Genomic DNA, 18,758 nt, shown 5'->3' with positions numbered 1-18,758 from the left:
ACATTTGTACATTATTGTAAGTTATTCTATGGCTTAAAATTAATATACTAATTTATAACAAGGCTTCGTTTCATAATGTCTGCGGGTCCTACCAGGAAGTTTAGTCAGACTTTATGAAACATGCGCTTAAGTATAATACCCAAAATAAAAAATATATATATACTTAACAAAGAATAAAATGATAATCTCTGCGGTTTAAATGAACTGACGCAGAGAAATGGACAAGAAAAGCTCTGCACCTGCACGCATAATATGTTGCACCTCTAATAGGCTTTATTTCAGTCTCGGCAAGGGTAGTTTTTGCTTGTAGTCACGTTAAAGTAAATTTCCTTTGTTTTATTTACGTGCGGAAACACTATGTTCCTTTATTGGTTGTGTTGAGGTTGTGGTTTACATTATAAATTATTAAACTTAACACTAGGAATATTTTTAACCGACTTCAAAAAAAGGAGGAGGTTCTCAATTCGTCGGGATCTTTTTTTTTTTTTTTTTTTTTTTATATTTTTTTTTATGTATGTTCACCGATTACTCCGCCGTTTATGAACCGATTTTGAAAATTCTTTTTTTGTTGTATTGGGTTGAGCTTCCAGGTGGTCCCATTTTTTTTTCAGAATTTTATCTCACCCCCAAGGGTGGGTAAAGGGGTAAAAACAGGGTATGAATTTCAATTTTGGGCACATATTAACCGATTCTAATGAAATTAAGAACATAAATATAGTTCTTATAACAAAAAAATATGATGGTGACCTTGAGCTGATCTGATGATGGAAACGGAAGGCAGTCAGGGGAACTCCTCAACGGTATATAGCAACTACTTCGTGTTTAGGCTTGAATGATTCGTATTGATTAGTAGGACATTTTGGTATCATTTGCACCTTACTTTTGATTGAAAATTATTACAAATAAACTAAAAACTATTAAATAAAATAATAATTAAAAAAATTAAAAAACCGACTTCAAAAAACCACTAAAATGTAAGAAATAATTTAAGGTTTACACAAATTCTACTCGTATGAGACAGTACAAATATACCTAAGCAGGAACTGTTCTTTTTTGAAGTTGGTGCCATATTTCTTCAGATTACTTTGTCACCGCACCAACATCAAAAAAGAACAGTTCCTGCTTAGGTATATTTGTACTGTCTCATACGAGTAGAATTTGTGTAAACCTTAAATTATTTCTTACATTTTAGTGGTTTTTTGAAGTCGGTTTTAATATTAGTAAATACTGTTAGTTTTACTTATAAACTAATTACCTGCTATGTTATGACAGTATCACAATCATCATTTAGATATAAAACCTTAAACTACTAAATATAAAATCAATTCACTATTACACTGGAGTCATAGAACTTTAACTGCCAGTTTCAATAACTCTATCTACCGATGATTGGTACTTACTTTCATACGATTTTGACAGATTGTAACTTTTAATATGTCAAAATAGTATGAAAGTAACTACCAGTCATCGGGAGATATAGTTATTGAAACCGGCAACAATACAATTAATTCTACATGTAGTCATCTTTTCCAATTGTTCACGAGACAGACAGAAAGTTTGTAAACAAAAAATACAGTCGCCATTAACCTTTTCAATTACAACCTCAAAATTAAATTCTCTGTCAAAACTACAAATGATCAACAATGCCTTTAATCGAGTACACGACCCCTGACACCATAGCGAGCAGCGCGAAGAACACGATGACGGCGTTCTTGCAGACCAGCAGCTTGCAGGGCCCGCGCCCCCAGCGCCAGGCCGTCTCCAGCACCGCGGGCAGCAGCAGCCCCAGCACGGACAGGCACACCGCGCCCACCAGCTCCATGAACAGCTCCAGCCGTGGGATCGCGCATGCTATGCCCACTGGAATACGGGAAATTTTGGACTTTTTTAATTCTTGTTACATTAACGAACAAAAAACAATAAAAAAAAAATTAATAAGGACACAGTCATCACGACCCATCGCGTCCCCATTGCTGGGGCACGGGTCTCCTTCCAATGAAGGAAGGGTTTAGGCCTAGTCCACCACGCTGGCCTTGTGCGGGTTGGTGGACCCCAACACAAGCAAGCTTGTGCTGAGATAGTTTTCGGGTAAGCGGGCAACTCGACTGTCAGATGTTTTCAAGCCGCCCGAAGGCCTAACTAGACTGACTAGGCATAACGACTGCTGCCAAAGCAGCAACCGGGACCCACGGCTTAACGTGCCGTCCGAAGCACGGAAGGACACAGTATCTATTTACATTTCAGTTGGTAATATACTATTAAATCATTTTAATATTGCAGACGCTAGCCTATCCGTTTAGGATTAATTTGGTGATTTTCTCACTGGAGCTTTTTCATTGCTCGTGAGTTAGTTTGCGTTCCCAGTAGGCTAACTGTTTGACGACTATCAGACGAGCGAAAGGCCGCAAAATGTGTAATGTAAAACTGTTAACACTCGGCATACCTACTAAATAGAAAAGATAACTTAGTCAGCACTCAGCACCAAAGAAGTGACAAAAGCTAATAGGTCAAAATTTTCATTCCTTTTTCTCTAAATTCTAGAGTCTTAATTCCAAGGAATCTCTCCGGTAAATATTCGTCTATTCAGAAAACCACAATCATTCTAAATTGGAATCGGGAATTGAGGAATTGAATTTTAACCGCGTCCCTGGCGATTTCACCACTCTTCATAGTACTCGGCGTTGCAATTCCAACTCATTCCACCCGAGATAAAGATGTCATTCCTCTATCTAGACTCGGTATTGACCTGATAGAAGGAACACATATTTCCTAGCTGTACGAGTATTATTTCAATTTGAACTCTTATTGCGTTTCTACAATGTCTAAAATGCTGCTTCAACTGTGCTGGTGTAATGAAGTAGGATAAGATGTTTAGTTAATGTTAAATCAATATTTTAGTACGAGCCCTCAGTGAATATGCAAGCAACATTGCATAACATGCTTTTAAGTGGTGTTCATTTATTAGTGAAAAGGCGGCTTTGTTCATGCGTGAGCAGGGACGAGTGGTGAACAAGTAGAGGTTGCCTTTTTCTTAGTACCATGGTCAGCTTTCTGAAAGTAATTCAATTTTCAATACATTTTATATTTCAATTTCAATAGATAAATGTATTGAAAATTTCATATCCTTTTGGAAACACATTTTATATTTTCTAAAGCCAAAATCTTTTGAAAGAAACAGCATTTTTATGTTGCACGAGAAAACTAAAAACAATGAGTAATTAATTTACTGAATTTCAATACTACTTAGTATAGTATAGTAATTTGTGGCTTTTGTAAATCTCTGTTATTTATTCTCAACATGAATATCTCATTCTCTTGGGAAATAAGCATCACAGGCACATTTGTTCGTAATTCTTGGCATCCGACTAAAAATAAGTGGGTGAATATTGGAAATTATGCTGCAAAATTATTTAGATTCTAGCAGTTATCTGCGAGCGGACCATCTCATTCTAAATTTTTTATTTATTTATTTATTAACTAACACATATTGGTACATATAATTTAATAGGTTAAATTTAATGTTTCACGGACATGGGGATCATCCACTTTATCTCCTTGATCCGCCTTTACTGTGTGTGGAGTGGATTCCTTTACATTTGATATTTGTAATGGAATCTAGGAGGAAGAGAATGATGATCGAACGAACGAGAATCGTCGTGTTAATACAGCAGCAGTCGTGGTTAACACTGCAGTTTTGTTTTGCTGCCCTAACTTGTACGATGCCAATTCCGTGTCAATTCTCGTTCGTTCGTCGTTTTGACAGTGACCCTCCAGGTACCTAGCTAGTTTGACTGACCTGTCATGAGGCACCCCAACAGCCGTATGCCCGCCACGGCCCAGCGGTGCGCGGCGGCGGGCACCCGGCCCTGCAGGCGCCGCCACACCACGTCGAACGGCACGTAGTAGATGAGTGCGTACGAGAGCATCATCACCAGCGCCACCAGGATCTTGGCCGTCTGCGCGAGCCTGCGGGTTGGGAGATATTTATATTCATTTATTCAGTTCAATACATCGTCATACATATTAGTTTAGTTTTAGTTTTATTTATTATAATTATTATTTATCTATATTAATAATTTCGTCAAGGGGTACGGTCGACTGGATCGAAACCTTATATGAATAACAAAGCATAAAAAAATACCGATTTTGAGTCGACAACATATATCCACAAAAATCGGATTATGTAAATTTTCATGAAATTCCGATGGCACTGATAAACAAACCGCTGTCGCCATCTTTATAATATAATAAAATAACACAAATCATAATAAACAAATGTCATATAAATAAACTAATAGTGAAAACAATGTCACTTAAAAAACACAGATGCTTCATGTGGCGGTTGCAGGATTAAAAGTATTATTTGAGCAGATGAGAACGAAACTTAAATGCGGACGAAAAAAAGGTTTTACGTTATTAGAAGGTCTAATGTAAAAGTAAAGGACCTTTGAAATCACACTGCTTGCTCTTTATACAGGTTGTTGCAAAAAGGGTATACTAAGCCGAAACCTACGTGTGCAGCATGTCATAGGTATCTAAGCCCGAAAATGAAATTACAATTTAAAAATTCGCGAAAAAATTCATAATCGTACCTGTACCCTTTTTGCAATACCCTGTATTTATGTAGGTACGTACTATTTAAAAAATAATGAACTCTATTATAATCAAAACATCTAGGCACCCACAAGAAAGTATTTTCAGAAGCTTTTCAAGATTTCACAGAAAAAGTCATTCCAAGAAATAATACGTTAGGCACAGCTCTTTGTTTTCGATAAATGGATTCTATTTTTTTAGCTAGGTGTTTTTAGCTACCTGTATTCTAGGTAATGTAATTAATTAATACCAAAATTTACTGAAACTTATTTTACAAAAAAAGTTACTCGACCTATGAGATATTGCAGTCAGTTGATAATGTGTGGAACTCCCTTTAGTGTCATAATTCTGTTTTCCTAAAATTTCGTCGCAAGCGGAACGTTACATACGAAGAGCTATTTCCATTTTAATGAAATTTCGTATGTTCTTTGTGGAGTTTCTCTCGGAGTTTCTCTGGCAAAATTGACGGTGGCAAAAGATTATTAAAATAGTTAGGAACATTGCTTTGACGTGGAGCGTCTGCACATTAGGGGTATCGGATAAAGATATCTGCTTCTGATTTGAAACAAAAAGAGACAAAGATATTATTTTGTGAGAAGTATAAAAACTATATAACACATAAAAAAGAATTGCTGTTCGTTACTCTTTCTAAAATAGCTAAAACTGGAGGGCGGATGGAACGATTTAATATTTTTCTTGAAGTTCAAAGCAGTTTGTAAAATATTGATGTTCATAAAAAACTTAGTAAGTATTTGAGCGATTATTAAAAGCCTTCTACTCTCCAGTACATAGGTGCTTAGGTAGATTTTCTCAAATGATAGAATAGGCCTTTGACTTTGGAATAACGTGTATATAGGCTTGGTACAGGCCATTTGATACACCAAATCCAAACATCCATAGTTTAACGTAAGCAATTAAACAATTATTAAAGGGAGAATACTTTCACCTCGGTGACAAACCCTAGACGTGTACTGTGCTACCACAAAAAACTTTAAGCACTGTTTAACAAGGGTTTAAAATGAAATTTGACAGATTTCGTAGGCGTTTGACACCGCTAAACATCTGTGAAATAATGTCTAAGTTTCTGTGGTAAAGCCCGTAGTGTCTCCCGTTTCTTAACTTAGCAAAATACTTCCAACTTACACTTGATCTTGCGGCAGGTTCAGCGTCAGGCTGCCCCGGACCTCATCCCCGTACTTCAAGTAGCCGAAGAAGCCGATGAAGCCGTACAGCACGACCACGGCGGACATGGCGATGTTGAGCACGCCGGGGCAGCCCAGGAACTGCTGCGGCCGCTCCATCTCGTTCTCCACCGGCATCACCACGCCCACGCCCTCCATCGCGAACAGACACGTGCTGGAACACACAATCTGTGTATATAAAAAAAGAAAGTGACTGATTGGGCATCAACCCACAGCCCAAATAGCTCAACCTACAATCATAAAAACTTGGCACGTAGGTTCCTTAAGCTATACTTCTTGAGCACTAAGAAAGGATTTTCACAAACTCCACCGTAAAGGGGTAAAATAGGGGATAAAAGTTTTAAGGCAAAGCGAAGCTCGCGGGAACAGCTAGTGACTGATATTTTAGGACAGTCCACAGTTAATAGTCAGAGTTGATAGTGGAATGGTAAAGCAACAGCTCTCCAGTCTATCCAGGTTTTAAGTCGGCGCTGATTGAATGAAGTGACTGTATTCAAGCGATCTATCCTGATACAAATTTATTATCAGTTATGCGTTAATAATGAAAGTTTCCAATGCTTTTTCTGATCTATTATGATGTGACATGTGAAGGCTACGATTTTCTTACTATTATACAAAATTGAATACGATTGTTTATGTACTGAAACAGGAGAGTTTTTCACATAATCCTCTGTACGTTTGCTACGTGTTTCTGTACAAGTGTACAGTCTTACCTTACAAACAGCGGAATTCCACTGAGCGAAGTGGCGAGGTCCCGCTCGTTCAAACTTGGCACGTCGGTCAAGCAGTAGTAGACCGATATTCCAATGGACACCAACCACACCACATTGGCGAAGGCTGAGAAAGGCACGAGGTACTTGAGCTTGGTGATCTGCGTTAATGGCACTAACGGCACTAGTGTTAAGGCACAATATACCGTGACCGGCCAATCTGGACCCCCATAGCTGTCCGATACCTGAAATTGATAAGAGAGGATTATCATTAAATTTGTTCCTGAATACGAACTTGATTTTCGAACAAAAGTACGGTTATTTAGTCATAAAGAGTTAAATTTAAGATAGTTTTAGTAGCTATATAGATATGGGAGACAATAAATATTTAGGAGATGATCTGGTATGAAATTAAGAGTCTTTAGAAGGGAGTTGAGACCTGGAGGAGAGAACTAGGCGCACAAATATCTATGAAAGTCAAAATCACTTTTGTTTGCGATATCTTTGTAATTACGTATGTATAATATAACGTACCTGTTTGAAGGACTCGGCCACGACGACGATGTACACGCAGCACGCGCCGAGGTGCGTCACCGCCAGCGCCCAGTCCGCCACCTCTCTGAAGGAAATATCATTCATTTACTCAATAGTAAGCATTTTCATGCCCACGACCTCTCTGGTCGACCAAAAAATTCACAACTTTCAGATCTCTGCGGCTGCAAACTGCTGCTTTGTCTGAGCCCTGTCGTGGGTCTCCTCATTATGTCTTCGTAAGAGGTCTCGAGGTCTCTAAACGTTAAATTTAAAAGTTAATTTCCTACTTCCAATAAAAAACGTTACTAAATTCTCTGCGTTACTGTGAAGACTCTGCGTACTAGATTAAGATTTGAAGAAGCATGAAAAACAGATTTCTATAAGTAGCATTTTTGGTAGAAAAACCAAATAGTAGCGTTAAAACTCGTCATTTATTACTTAAAAAGTGCTAAAAGAAACAAAGAAATAGCATTTTCTGGCTTTTATCTAGACTTGCTCGTTCTATTCTATCACAATAAACATAAATTGGTGCGTACAAAGGCGAACTTAACGCTAATAACATTATTTTCTACTAAGTAGTAACCCTTTGTTGAGAAAGAGATGTAGTGCGAAAGGCAGAGAGGAGTCTTTACGAGTATTTCAGAAAAACAAATTGGTCTAGAAGTAGTTAGCCGCAGATATAGCGTGGAACTTTATCAGGAATTCGAAAACCTCGAAAGACTCGAACGTACAGTTCCCCAAAATTGATAATGCACATAGAAATCTTCGCCATTGTTCGGCAACGGTCGTATTCCCGAGCGTTAGAAAACTTTTATGTATTTAGAGTGGTTAAGTGCATTTTCTTCATGAAATTTTAGTAGAATTATGTAATTGGTGCTAAAAGAGATAATTGATTTATCAGTAACGAAATTTGATTCGATAATTCATAATATTCCATAATATTAAAATTTACTTCGAAAATGTTACAGTAGGTACTTTTCAAGTGTCTTACTGAAGCTGATGTAAAGATGGATGAAAGAAGGTTTGAATAACAAAAGGTTTAGGTATATTATAAGGAGAAATGGATTTCAAACACAGGTTTACATTAAAATTTTTAAATCTCAGTTCAAAAGTATTTACAGCACTGATTATTTCACATTAATAAAAATGTTTACATTAAAATCTCTGTTCAAAAGTATTTACAGCGCTGATCATTCACAATAATATTACAATTACAAACTTGGTCTTTTGGGTGTGGCTTTATTGGCAAAGTGAAGTCTATCAATGTGACGTATATTTTATTCTTAAATGTGCCTCATAATATGGCGTCGTCAAAAATAATTAAAGTTGAAATTAAATTCACATTTGAAAAAAATAACAAGTACGATGTGTAATTGCAGCTCTTTATAATTCCACAAAAGTAATATTGATCTTGACCTTGAGACCTTTGACTGATCGGTGACAGCCACCGACCGCCCAAATTGTTTTCGATTATGTGTCACATGATATTGACTACTATTTCTTTCGAACAAGAATCAAAATGCAAGTGCTTTGTTTAAGGCTCGACGATTCAATGATTCGGGTGTTTCCGGGAATACGACAGTTTGCGAAGATTTGCATGCGCATTATTAATATGGGAGAACTGTAAGTAAACGTAAAAATATCTGTGGAAATTAAAAACAATTGAAAAACTAAAATATTAGAAACAATTTTCTTTTAAATGATGTCGTCGTTATACCAGTCTTTATTTCAAATTATTCATACTGTGGTTTGTAGTTTTTATTAGTTGAATGCATCTTAGTGTATTAGTTCCTGTAACCGCCACTAGATGTCACTATCCCCTTTTCTACATCGCGGTATTAAGAGTTTTTTGGTTTTTCTTATACGATTATTGTGGATCTATTAGGTGTGGGTCGTTACGTGATTTTCACGAAACGTAACGTAACTGGTGACGTCGAAGTCGTCACTAGCTTTTATAACTAACTATTTTTGTAACTAGCTATTTCTTCAACCGGTGATTATAGATACAAGTTATTTTACCGAAGTATTACTATAATGACACGAAAATATTGCATTGAGAGCAGAAGTAGGTATATTTTTGTGGAAATTTAAATCTGTAAATATCTCGGCAATCGTAAGGTGTTTTGGGGAGTTGTTTAGGGGGAGTTGTTTTAGGTATGTTTTCGTATGAGAGCAGAAGTATATTTTTGTGGAAATTTAAATCTGTAAATATCTCGGCAATCGTAAGGTGTTTTGGGGAGTGGTTTAGGGGGAGTTGTTTTAGGTATGTTTTTGTATGAGGGCAGAGGTATATTTTTGTGAAGAATAAAATTCTGTTAGGTAGTTAAATTATCACTAGTTTACAAAAGTCACTAGGTTGTCGTATTGTAAATAGTGACGTGAAATAAAGCCCATACCTAGTTTACAAAAATCACTAAATTACAAAAGTCACTAGTAGTTTGTCGTATAACGTATTGTTAATAGTGACAGTGAAATAACGCCCATGTCCAGTTTACAAAAATCACTTGGTCACAAAAATCACTAGGTTACAAAAATCACTAGGTTACAAAAATCACTAGCTTGTCGTATATCTAGAAACTGGTTATTCGGTTACATGTCCCGTAGCCAGTTATTGTAAATAGTGACGTGAAATAACGCCCATACCTAGGATCTATATTAAAGTTTAGTTTTCCGTGGCCAACCTCGTTTTAATTCTTACCATACTGTATAATATAACTACAATACTTGTAAAGATCAATCTTTAATCTAAGTTGAGAAATAGTACTGGAGATTTTCTAAGAATCACTACTTATTATCGCATTATTTTCAGTTAGGGTTATTTTCACTTAGAAAACTTTTACTTACAGAATAAATTACAACTCGTTCTCTGAAAGTGTTTTGTAAATTACGCTTCTATTGTTAAAACTTAGGATTTATTTCAGGCCAATGTAACATTAATCTAGATAATATCTCGAAAGTTAACAACCAACTAACTTTAGTTATAGGATAAAACCAGTAACTTTTTGCAGAAAGTAAACTAGTTTTTAATGAATTTCTTATGAATAAATAATATTGAGGTCAGCTTTATGCGCCACAGATAACTTACGTCTGTGCTTTTAATTTTTCAGGCATAATTTACTTTGGAATGTCTCCTTGCGAATCTTAAAGCTGTACTTAGAGCTCCAGGGATATGCGCTAGGGAGCTGTAAATTCTGGTTGTATAATTAAAACTGTGATAATTTTAATACAAATAAATTGTACAAAAATATGATGTCCGAAAATCGTATACAATTTAATTGCCACTATTTAAAAAAAAAATTTTTGCTTCTTGTAGAACACACTTTCAACTCTTGAACTAAGGCACAGTCATAGCTATTATAGTTGGTGCTATGCTTCTGATTTTTAATCGCACCAATATCTTTCTTTTAAATTATTTATTATTTTGGTAGGTACCTTGCAATAGGAGCGAATTTCCTGATGGATTTAGGCCCGTACTGAAAGACCAGGTCGCAGGTGTCGGCGTAGCCCACGCAGGGCCGCCGCGCCTCCACGCACAGCTCCTGCGACGTCTTCACCTGGAACAACATAAACAAACTTATAACACCTCGTAATGTTGTGTGACACCCAACAGATTACCTGAGAATTGACCTTGAAGCGCGCTCCGTTCCTGAACCCTGCCGTGTTACTGCCAGTTTCAATACTCTATTTATCGGCAGATGACAGTTACTATCATACAATTTAGACACATAAAAAGTAACATTCAGTCAAAATCATATAAAAGTTACTGTCAGCTAACGATAGATAGAGTTATCGAAACTGGCAGTTAATGTGTTACTACACCTTGATAACAGTTATGCACTTTACATTTATATAAGTGTAAGTAATTTATAGACGCTTAAATTTAAAATAATGAAATCACAATACATGGTATAAAACAAAGTCGCTTTTCTCGTCTGCCTGTTTTTATGGTACAATATTTAAAACTTTTCGTTTGTTATAATAGATAGAGTGATTTGAGAGAAAGGTTATTGACATGTCATTTCATCCCGGAATTCCCGCGGAAAATCCTTTTAGGGCGAAGCGACGATCGCGGGAAAAACTATTCATACCTACCTACATAAGTAGGTTAATAATTAAGTTGAATGTTAAATACATCATGCAAAATTTCTGAAACAGATGTTGTAACAATTTTATCGTTGTAAACCACAGTGCCACAAATTTCACAGTTATCTGAGTGAATAATTTTAATGCATTTGTATATTATTGAAATCAAATACACTCATGACCAATGAAATAGCTCCACTCCAAAGTAGTGATAATAAATGGCCGCAATTTTTTTTATTTTATTTTGAACTTAATATTTACTTTCATTAAGCTAGCCTTTTTTGTTTTGGATTGGTTTTGGAGTAATGTGGTACTGTCGTCACTGGAACTTTTTCATTGCTCGCCAGTGTATCTGACAAACAAAGCAAGCAAGAAATAGAATCCTTGAGATCTACAAAGTGTTGCAAAAGTAGTCTAATAAGCCGTCATGGGGTCGTACTGCACAACAACTACAGAGAAGCAAATTTTAAATCGCAAATAGCCAATTCTCAGCCATGCGCCTTTCGAGTCAGTATAAAGAATTAGTTAGAACTGACAGGCGACTTTAAGGGCCTGCGCGCACTGCGATATCTTAACGGCGCTACATGTCATATCAATTCATATATATGCACTATATCTGTGACAAAAATATCCCGCTACAAAAGATCGCAGTGGGCGCAGGTCCTAAAGGCAGTTGAGAACTGCCCCGTGGTTTGAATTAAACAAATGTACTCACTAGCAGGGGTAGCCGTTGGGGTAGACGAGTTCTCGAGTGGAGGCAAACGTAGCGTGGGACGCCCTCCTGCCCGCTGGATCGGCTACCTTTGGCGGGTAGCCGGTAGTGGTTGGATGAGGAAGGCCGAGGACCGAGTGTTGTGGCGCTCCTTGGGAGAGGCCTATGTCCAGCAGTGGATGATGATTGGCTGCTGATGATGACTCACGAGTATGTGCAGTGCGTGCGCGCAGACCAGGCCGACGACCACGGTGCCCACGGAGCCCACCAGGATGCCGGCGTTGCGGAACGCCAGCGGCATGGCCAGGATGCCCGAGCCGAGTGACGCCTTCAGCAGGTGAGCCAGAGCACCGAAACTACTGCAATTGTGAACAGGGATATTTATAATAGTGATTTAAAAAAGCTAATCCAAAATCGGTCCAGCCGTTTAGGAGCTACGCTATATAGGGTGTTGCAAAAAGGGTATACTAAGCCGAAACCTACATGTGCAGAATTTAGGTACATTCGCGATAAACAAACTCATTCTCCATAGTAGACGACCGAATGGCGTAGTGGTTAGTGACCCTGACTACTGAGCCGATGGTCCCGGGTTCGATTCCCGGCTGGGGCAGATATTTGTTCAAACACAGATATTTGTTCTCGGGTCTTGGATGTGCCCGTAAACTGGCAATAGGCCCGCCCCCTATTACATTGGGACTAACATAACACTCTGGTGAAAAGTGGGTGCAGCAATGCACCTCTGCCTACCCCGCAAGGGAGTACATTAGTACAAGGCGTGAGTGTGTGTGTGTTCTCCATAGTAAAATTTCACGTGACCAACAAAGTTCCTATGGGAAATGAATATTTTTTTTCGCGAATTTCGAAATTTAGCTTTTATTTTCGGGCTTAGATAGTTATAGCATACTGCACATTTGTAGGTTTCGGCTTCGTGCCTATATCCTTTAAGCAACACCTGTAGACAGATACACAGGCACGCATGGAGACTATGGGGAGTATAGGCGTGTCGACAGTATTACATTATCAAAGATTTAATGACTTTAGAGAAAAATACACATTCAAAGGATTTAAAAAACTGATTTAGTTTTATTAAAAAAATTGAGATTAATAAGATTTTCAATAAAATAAAAGAGTAAAATACTGCAATCGGCCATTTTGACTGAAACGCCAATCACAGCGCATGACGTCATACTTATGTACCTACGCTTCACTGTGTTTTGATTACCTTACATACTGATTGCGCGTTACGATTGATATATATTTGTTTTTGTGATTTATCGACTTTATAACACGAATCTATCTTTAACAATGGAACCAGGTTTTGTTAAGGCAAACAATGCAAATTTGCCCAGGATCGATTTATTGATGTTGGGCGAGTTCCTTGCAACAAATAAAGAATTTTGCTCTTCCGAATTTAGAAACGTGAAAACCTCTTTGTAAGTTTATTTTATTAGTATTTATCTTTAACTCTCTCTCTCTCTCTCTCTCTCTCAGCCTTCTGTAGTCTACTGTTGGACATAGGCCTCTCCTAACGATCGCCACCCCAAACGGTCACCCGCCATCTGCATCCAGCGGCTTCCCGCTACCTTCCGCAGATCACCAGACCAACGGGGTGGGGGGCAACCGACACGTCGTTTTCCGACACGGGGTCTCCACTCCAGAACCTTTGTACTTCAGCGGTCGTCGGCTCTGCGGGCTACGTGACTAGCTACGTTATCTTTAACACTAGATATAAATATGACTAAGTAGCAATCAAACTCGTTTTAAACTCGTAGAAGTTTATTTCGCCGAATAAGTTTGTTTCGTAGAAGTTTGTTTCGCCGTGCAAGCTTTAACCATTTATCTCTTATTATTTTCTTGTATGGGTAACGTGACCATACGTCCCGCTTTGGGCGGGACAGTCCCGCTTTCAAGCTGTCCGTCCCGCTGTCCCCCGCGAGGGCAAAAATGTCCCGCTTTCAGATTTCCAGACCAAACGATAATTTAAATTACCTAATTTCATACCATTACCATTTAGTAACTTCATCCCATATTTACTTTCTTTCTTTTAATCACTTGAGACAACTATGTATCTTCTTATCACTTACTCACATATACTATAGGGAGTCTTATGAGTCCGAGTTCCACCGAGACTCCGCGAGTAACTTCGTTCAGTGACGATCATTGACTCGCTCTAGCTTATAAAATAAAAAAATAAGATAAGATGCACTATTAATAAGAACTTTAAATTAAACTACTGAAATTATTAAAAATATCAAAGTATGATGTTTAAGAATTTTGTAGCGCCTGGTATGATAACACCAAAACTTCCGAAAAACTTTTTTCCGAATTTGAAACACCGAATATGTACCTAATTTACAAAATATTGCAATAACGATTTTCTAAATATAGATTTATAAAAATCGAATAGATATAATAATCACGAAGGTTTGTTATTACGATTGTTAAAATACACGAACGTAAAAAAATACGATTACTTACTTTATTATACGAAAAATAAAATACAGATTTATTATAATCACGTGCACGAAAATATCAAACCCGGACCAAAAATATGATAATTCGTGATTTTGTCAAGAATAAAATGAACGTTTCAAAAACTTTAGAATCAAAACCTAAATATAGGTGCGACGACGAGCAAAGCGAGGAGTAGCGTGTTAGGTGCACATAGACATCGAAAAACAAAGCGGAGCGTTTAAAATATTGAGTAAAAATATTGTGAAACAGAAAACTATTTGTTGTTAAGTTACACAACAAAGCAAAACAAATGCTCGGATTTTTACGGCGTTTAACCTTATAAACCTTAGGACCTAAACCTAAAGATAGGTGCGACGACGAGCAAAGCCAGGAGGAGCGTTTGGGTGCACATAGATGTCGAAAAACTAAGCGGAGCGAAGCAAAAAAAAAAAGTTAAATTGTTAACTAAGTTACATTCGGGGATTTGTGTTTTCGGAATATTATAACTTCGGGATTCGTTATTTAAACAATTCGATATACTTTAGAAAAAATCGTACATTTAAAACATAGAAATTAAAACATTCGAAAAATTTACTTTGGTCATTTTAATAAAATCTTTTGTTTGAAATTTCGTTTATCATCTTTTCGTAATTTTTATTATTCTGAAACTTAAAATTTACTAGAACTATGAAATTCATAATTTAGTAATTCGGATTTATGTAGTGTACCAGTCTGGTATATTTATAAAAACATAGTAAGTACTTATGTATCCTAAATATACCAACTTTACAAAATAATTAGATAAATATAAAAAAAATGGTCATTCACCATTCATGCATCTCTTTCACATTTCACTCTTTCATCGTAGGGAACTTTCAATTGATGCACTGAGCAAACTGAGCTAAAAGATAAGAAAGAAAGATAATATGTATGTATCTTTGAGGGATATGAAATTCCGCAGGTGTCCCGCTTTGGCAAAAAAAATAAATGGTCACGTTATGTATGGGACATGTACAAACACCTTGTTGGGTGTCGTTATTGATGTATTTTTGCACTGAGGCACTGCACACCACTTATAAACTTTAGAATTCATTTTTAACACAAAAAATACGCAGCGTTTGTTTACTTTGCTGTCTAGCTGCGCGACAAATTTGACGTACGTACGTAAGTATGACGTCACACACGACGCCATGACACGGCGAGCTGTTTTCGCGCCGTATTTAAAAATGATTATAAAAATGGCTTTAAATTTCCAAAATCTTAAGTTTATTACCGAAATAAAGGTTTTGTTGTAAACAATAGATGGTTATCTGCATTACGGAAGAGGATTTCAAAATCTTTCGCCTTGCCTATTGGCGAGGCCTACCCCGTCTCCTAATAAACGACAACAACATCCTACTATAACATTATAAACACGAAAGTGTGGATGGATGTTTGTTACTCCTTCACGGTAAAACGTCTTAACGATTTTTTTTATGAATTTAGTCATGTAGTAAGCTGACATGACCTTAGATTAACATGTAGGCAACTATTTATCCCGGAATTCCCACGGGAACCTAATGAAGTTACTTACGAGGTATTGGACCCCTGAGGGCGGTGGTCGGCCGGCACATACGGGTCCAGGTCTTCTCTGGATCCATTGTTCGCGAGATCCGCTCTGAAACAAACCATTATTGCATTGGTTTATGGTTATGATCTGAAAGACTATCAGTATTAGGTATTTCAAGTCATCAAATTTGAAACGACATTTCGCTGCTTAAGGCCAGCTATGGAGCTGGTCTGGAGTTTGTCGATGCTGTGGTGAAAAGGTTGGCCAGTCAGAATAGCGTCAGTCGCTGACTGCCCAGAGTGTGACTGACATATACATACAAAGTATAGTTGATACGTCACTCGGGAAGGCGCCTTTCGTGCCACCAGACCAAGAGAGCCAGTTACAAAACCAATAACCAACTCACAATGTGGTAAAGCAATCGTGTACTGAATATATCGTAAGGGCACGATTCAAAACCACATCATTACAATAGGTATGTATCTACATATTTGCTATTTCTCGAAATTGTTGGCCTTGTCGTGATAAAGAGGACATGCCGTGAGCTTTACGTAACCTTTAAGGGGAAAATAGGCGGCGGATGACGTCGTGTCGCAACGTCACTACCGGCACTGGTGTAGTTGCTGGTGATACGTTTATTAAATACTCGTACATTGTTGCACCCTCCATTGATAAAATAAATTATGATTTGTAAACACACATTTAACAGGACACCTTGACAGTAATTGAGGAATCTGCGCATTCCGTGATGAAATATGTATTTTCTATTGCATCACGTCAATTGTCACTAACTGGCTTGATTCTCCTCTGATTACATTCAAATTGGTTTTATTAAACACCTACCTATCTGTAACGATGTAGATAGTGTGAAGTAGGTATATACTTACCTATATGTACATTGTACATACTCACCTCCCAGGTACATATCAGACTAGTGTGGAAATGAAAACCACTGAATACAACCTGGCAACCTGTTGTACCTTGCTTATGATGTTTTTGTGCAGTAACTCATAATTAAAACAATTCAATTTAAAATATAATGTTCTGAAAATTTAATTGGGTTTTCCTTTTCCAGACGGCAAGAATGGCTTCAGTTAGCGATTCTCTTTTTGGTAACTTACATTAATTATTAATTGTTGTTTCTTAGTCTCTTTGAAGAACTAGTTAAGTCTAAGAAATATAAATTACTAAGAGCATGTCGCGATCGCAATTCAGACAAAATGTCTGCTTCTTATCGTGGTGAAAAAATTGTTCTTAGGTTAGTGTCATCGTGTGAAACTCCATTCTATGATAACTAAAATTTTATGACCCATCAGTTTTTTCTTTCTAAAATATTGTATTTATTTATTTCAATGTCTGAAATGAAATGCGTTAAAAGGGTTACGAGGCCGAGCCGAGATCAATGGAATAGTGAAATAAAAGTTTTTAAAAGCTGTGTTTTTCTATTTATGTTTGCTATATCTATATTAGTTTTTATCATTTAGGTATTTACCAGTAGCTTTTAGCTTCCATTTTATCAATAAAATATGTTCTTTGTATACAGTTCTCGCAGCATAATAAAATTCTATTCTGCAGTAAGTACCTGGGTAAAAAGTTCTCAGAACTACGTTTAAATTCTCTAATAACAATATCTGAATTTCAGCCATTGAATCTTGATAAAAAACTAATGAGCGGACCTTTGTCTCAATATCAAAGAGAGTTATTATTTTATTGTGCGTGTCATATATGTTTCTGTATACCTATCACAGTTTAAACAAAACTTTATAGAACGACATTTTTAAATAAGTTTTCTATAATTAAAAATGCATGGCACGAACAACTAGATGAAATAATCCTTACTTGGAGCTGTAGGTGTCCATGACGATGTGCAGCGGGGGCGCCGCCGAAGCCTTCTCCATGCTGGTGACCGGTCCAGCTGACAGGTACAGCTGACAGGTCCAGCTGACAGGTCCAGCTACCTCGCACTCAATCCGCGCTCGGGGCTCAGCCCAGCTAGCTCGCACTCAACACTCGTGCCGGGCTCATAGGCAGTTTGCAGCTTATTTTGTTTACCTGAAACAAGAGCAAAGTTTTATTTGTTTAGAGAATTAGTTAGGTATAGTTAATAGTAACACACATTATGAAGGCAATTAGTAATTCATAACAATTCAAGAATCAGTGTTTTTTAGAATTGGTAATATTATAAGTCTACGTGAAATGAAAAGTAATTCTAACAATCATCCCACATTCTTCTCTAATATTGCCGTTGACCATTGATTGAACGTTGATAAAGCGCAGTTAAATTTACGAAGTAATTAGTGTAAAATTAATACAATTTGAATCTGAAAATCGTTGTCGAACAAGATTAGGTAAAACTCACTTACTCGTAAACATTGTTTTTCCTGAACTCTCATCACTACATTCTTACAGGCTTCTTAAGAACTCAAAACTTGACTGTACTCTAACATAGTTCAGTTGCACTACTAGTCTAGCTAGATTATATAAGTTACACGCGCGACCGATTATTTTCAAATACTGCCAGTCAATTGTTCAGTGCGCTATTGTTTCTGATAGATCATGAAATCATAGTTTTTAACAACAGAAGTCAGAACATAATACTATACGCCATCTAAAAATATCTTATTGGTACAGTAATTATAAGTAGAATAATTATTATGTATACATTTATTATGAAGTCATTTCGATCTAAAAACTGCATCCGGTATAATTATAATATTATTACACCTTCTGCAAGTTTACTGGCCGACAAGATCGCACAGAGGTTAGTAAACTGACTGTTGGTTTCGGGCCAGGTTCCGGGTTCGAGTCCCGGCCGGACGGGCGACGCGAGGCGAGCGCGGAAGTGCCATCACAGTATGACGCAATGTAATGAGAAAAATGACAGTAAACTGTGACGTCACCTGAACACATTACGTCATGTA

General features: G+C 37.2%; 1 protein-coding gene across 1 annotated transcript; it reads right to left on the bottom strand.

The window, feature by feature from the left end:
• Positions 1–1,215: 1,215 nt before the first annotated feature.
• On the bottom strand, positions 1,216–17,831 carry LOC105395299 (proton-coupled amino acid transporter-like protein CG1139). The gene is made up of 9 exons (XM_048625130.1): positions 17,677–17,831; positions 15,862–15,945; positions 12,043–12,193; positions 10,472–10,593; positions 7,040–7,124; positions 6,509–6,750; positions 5,737–5,949; positions 3,797–3,966; positions 1,216–1,860 (listed from the first exon to the last, which is right to left on the bottom strand). Exons 1-9 carry the CDS (start codon positions 17,733–17,735, stop codon positions 1,628–1,630), a joined length of 1,359 nt encoding a protein of 452 aa, XP_048481087.1. The 5' UTR covers positions 17,736–17,831; the 3' UTR covers positions 1,216–1,627.
• Positions 17,832–18,758: the final 927 nt, after the last annotated feature.

This window comes from Plutella xylostella, chromosome 13 (genome assembly GCF_932276165.1).
Source record: "Plutella xylostella chromosome 13, ilPluXylo3.1, whole genome shotgun sequence".
Lineage (NCBI taxonomy): Eukaryota > Metazoa > Arthropoda > Insecta > Lepidoptera > Plutellidae > Plutella > Plutella xylostella.
The sequence above is the reverse complement of the archived record's forward strand: the minus strand, read 5'-3'. Positions and strand labels throughout refer to the sequence as shown.

Bases quoted from the DNA above. Each gene is read 5' to 3' on its own strand.
- LOC105395299 (XM_048625130.1), bottom strand. From the start codon at position 17,735: ATGGAGAAGGCTTCGGCGGCGCCCCCGCTGCACATCGTCATGGACACC. The intron at 10,594-12,042 runs GTGAGTCATCAT...ATGTTGTTCCAG, and splicing joins CGCACGCACTGCACATACTC to GTGAAGACGTCGCAGGAGCT. The intron at 5,950-6,508 runs GTAAGACTGTAC...TGTGTGTTCCAG, and splicing joins GGAATTCCGCTGTTTGTAAG to CACGTGTCTGTTCGCGATGG.